Genomic DNA, 3,846 nt, shown 5'->3' on the forward strand with positions numbered 1-3,846 from the left:
CCGCGTCTCCCTCCCTTCCCTGCACCTTCACCCGGGGATGGGAGACCTTTCCCGGACAAAACAACTTATTTTCACCTTCCCTTGCACGATCCCTTTTAAACAGCCGAAGAAATGAGGAGGCAGCACCGTCGGGCTGCTCGGTGGAGATACTTTTCCTCCCTTTGTGCTTCTTTTTGCTTTCCTCTGAGCCTCTCTGTTTACCAGGCTAATAAAGCCGGCTCTGTGTCGCCAGCTCTGGGCTGCACCTTTTCCCCGGAGCCCAGCCCATCCCAAACATGCAAAGCTCGTCCACAAACCTCCTGCCAGCTTCGCCCGCTCAAAGTCACCTTGCCCCAAACCTCCAGCTCCTCGCTCCGGGCTCGCTCGGCAATCATTAATCGGGCTTCGCCACATTCCCGGCATGGAAAAATGCCCCAGCGGGTAACCCTGCCCTGGCACTCCGACATGCAGCTGGCCGGCAAGCTGGTCCTCTCCGCCGCCGCTCTGCTCCTCCTGACTTTGGCGTACAGGTTTTATAAGTCCCGCTCGCTTGCCGGGGGCAAGATCCCGCCGGCCGAGGCGGGAGGAGAGCAGCGGGAAAACGTTACCCGGGATGAGGATGGGGCCGGTGCGGTGGGTCTGCGTCGGAGGAGGGTATTTGGGGAGGAGGCGAGGAGGGACGGTGGGGAAGGGCAAGAGAGCGTCCCCGGGACACGGCGCACACCTCCCCGGGGGGATCGAAGTCTGCCAAGGGGTGAGGAGGAGGAGGAGGAAGGAGAGGAGATGGTTTCCGATCCGGGGCTGATTCGTGGGAGAGCGGGGTTGGCTGGGAGGGGAAGTGAGCAGGGAAGCAAGCCGGGAAGTAAGCTGGGAAGTAAGTCAGAAAGCAAGTCAGGAATAGAGCCGGGAAGTGATCCAAGAAGTGAGTTAGGAAGTAAGCTGGGAAGTAAGTTGGGAAGCAAGTCGGGAATCCAGCCAGGAACTAAGCCAGGAAGTGAGCTGGGAAGTGAGCTGGGAAGTAAGCCGGAAAGCAAGCCAGGAATAGAGCCAGGAAGTGATCTGAGAAGTGAGTTAGGAAGTAAGTTGGGAAGTAAGTTGGGAACCAAGCCAGGAATCCAGCCAGGAATTAAGTTGGGAAGTGATCTGGGAAGTAAGCTGGAAAGTAAGCCAGGAATTGAGCCAGGAATCAAGACAGGAAGTGATCTGGGAAGCGAGCTGGGAAGTGAGCTGGGAAGAGAGCCGGGAAGTAAGCTGGCAAGCAAACCAGAAAGCGAGCTGGGAAGTGAGCCAGGAAGCAAGTCGGGAAGTGAGTCGGGAAGCAAGCTGAACTCTTACGAGCCTGGGGATGCGGCCGAACCACTGAGCAGCTGCGAGGATGAGGCCACGCTTGCCCCAAACACCCAGCTTTCCCCCGGGATTGCTGTCGCCCAGGTGGCAGGTGATGGACGCACCCAAAGCACGAAGCAGGATTTGGCCAGTGGAGGCATGAGCCAGGAAGCCAAGGGGCACGGGGGGACGATCCAGACCCTCAGTGTCATCTCAGACCTGGGTCTAACGATGACAGCAAGCAACGCAAGGTCGGATGCCTCCTACTCTTTCTCCTCGGTCGCAAAGATCCAGGTGGAGGAGAACTACATCCCCGAGCGGCGGGCAAAGGATGGGGCCAGGCAGCCAGTCCCCGGCCTCAAAGGCAAAGTCTATGACTATTACGTCCAGTCTGTCTCCCAGTCAGTGTCAAAGAAGAGGTCTCTTCCCTACATCCCTCCGGGAACATCCCAGTGCCACAGCTCGGACCGGGTCAATGAAAAGCTGCAGAACTTCACAACCCAGGAGCTGGACCCAAATTTGGCAATGCGGGATCCCACCGTCTCCTCTAGAATTCCACCACCTGTGGGGAGCTTGGAGAGCTCCCCTGAGCCACCATCTCCTGGCCGCAAGGACAGCATTCTCCAGATCGCTGACAGCCCCCACCTCCAGCTGCCCATGGAGAGTTTTGGGGTCACGGTGCCAGCCAGCACACCGCCTGCAAGCCCCCAGCCAGGGCTGGTGGCCAATGCTGACCACTTCCAAATGCCACCACCCACCCACCTGGACCTGGGGAACTGCTATGAGGTCCTCCGCACAGCCAAGGCGCAGAAGCTCAGTCACCTGCAGGAGGCTGCCTACAAGGTGATGAGCGACAACTACCTGCAGGTACTGAGGACACCCTCCATCTACGGCCGCCTCAACGCTGGTGAGCGGGAGCTCATCCTACGGCGGAGGATGAAGGGGAAGACGTACATGGTCGTGGCAGATGTCAACGTGCAGGAGCCCAGCCTCCACACCAGCCGCCTCTGCTACTACGATGACGGAGGGGACTGCTGGCATCACCTCTGCCACGTGCCACCGGAGGTGGTCTCCCAGGGCTGCGCCATGTGCAGCATGTTCAACTACCTCTTCGTGGTGGCCGGCTGCAAGGGCACAGGCCAGATGCAGAGACCCTCCAACCGTGTCTTCTGCTATGACCCCCTGACCAACATCTGGAGGGAGATCTGCCCCCTGAACCAAGCACGGCCGCACTGCAAGCTTGTGGCCTTGGATGGCCACCTCTACGCCATCGGCGGCGAGTGCCTCTGCACGGTGGAGCGCTATGACCCCAGGCAGGACCGCTGGACCTTCACCGCACCCCTGCCCCACGACACCTTCGCCGTGGCCCACACGGCCACGGTGTGCGATGGGGAGATCTACGTGACGGGGGGCACCTTGCGCTATGTGCTGCTGCGTTACGCCGCCCGCTGGGACAGCTGGAGCGTCAGCCCAGCCAGCGGCGGCAAGGACAGGACGGCCGAGATGGTGAGCACCAACGGCTTCATCTACCGCTTCGACCTTCACCGTAGCACGGGCATCAGCGTCTACCGCTGCGGCGCCAAGGCCAAGCTGTGGTATGAGTGTGCCACCTATGCCATGCCCAACCCATCCGGCTTCCAGTGCGCTGTGGTGGGCAGCCTGGTCCACTGCATCGGCCGACACTTCCACATACGTTTCCTGGCCGACCACATCTCACCGCGCTTCGGGACCAAGGAGCTGCAGCCCTTCCCATCGCCCCGCGGCAGCCTGCTCCCGGCCGTCCTGGTGCTGCCGGAGGGAGGGACGGCACAAACGCAGGTTTGAGGGGTCCTTTCTAGGGTCTCATGCAACAGCAGTAGTGACTCAGATGTGACATGATGGTAAAATCTGGTAGAAGAAGCCACCAGCCCACGTTGGATGACGTAGCATGGGACCAACACTACCAGGGCAATGTTACCCGTCCCGACCATCAAGCAGGCATCCTCCCGGTCCTTGTAAATAAGGAAGGAGACAAACTGCCCTTGGATACTGCCACTAAACCCAGCCTTGAAGACACAAGGAAAAGCAAAGCAGGAGCTGGGTGGACTTGTTTGCTTAGAGGTATTTAAACATAGGCGTGCTTGCTCGGGTGCAAATAAACCATGTCTCCCTCAGGCTCCCAGCTGTGCACGACCCAATTAGTAACTGCTTTACATACTGGGTGTTTAATATTGACCTGGACACGCAACACACGGCGGGTTTTAGGGTGGAGGAACACAGCAGGGAGGTAGGTTTCATCTCTCAGGAGGTATGGCCCAAAGGTCAGTCCCGTCGGCATCAAGCCAACATTGAGCCTTCAGGCTTGACCACAGACATCACCCCAAGGTTGGAGGCTGGGGGGCAAAGGGTGCACTGCTTCTACCGGTGCCTTCTTACCCATTTCCTTCTCCTCAGTACAGAACATATATATATATATATATTTATATTTATATGCACCTGATGGAAATAGGCACTATAGATATATAGACAGCTGGTCTTAAATGAAATTAAAGTGAACATTTG

General features: G+C 58.4%; 1 protein-coding gene across 1 annotated transcript; it reads left to right on the plus strand.

Annotated features, from left to right (window-relative positions):
• The first annotated feature begins 408 nt into the window (after positions 1-408).
• Positions 409-3,129, plus strand: KLHDC7A (kelch domain containing 7A). Its single transcript, XM_074161776.1, has one exon. It carries the CDS (start codon positions 409-411, stop codon positions 3,127-3,129), a length of 2,721 nt encoding a protein of 906 aa, XP_074017877.1.
• The last annotated feature ends 717 nt before the right edge of the window (positions 3,130-3,846 follow it).

The sequence above is a fragment of the Numenius arquata genome, chromosome 20 (assembly GCF_964106895.1).
Source record: "Numenius arquata chromosome 20, bNumArq3.hap1.1, whole genome shotgun sequence".
Lineage (NCBI taxonomy): Eukaryota > Metazoa > Chordata > Aves > Charadriiformes > Scolopacidae > Numenius > Numenius arquata.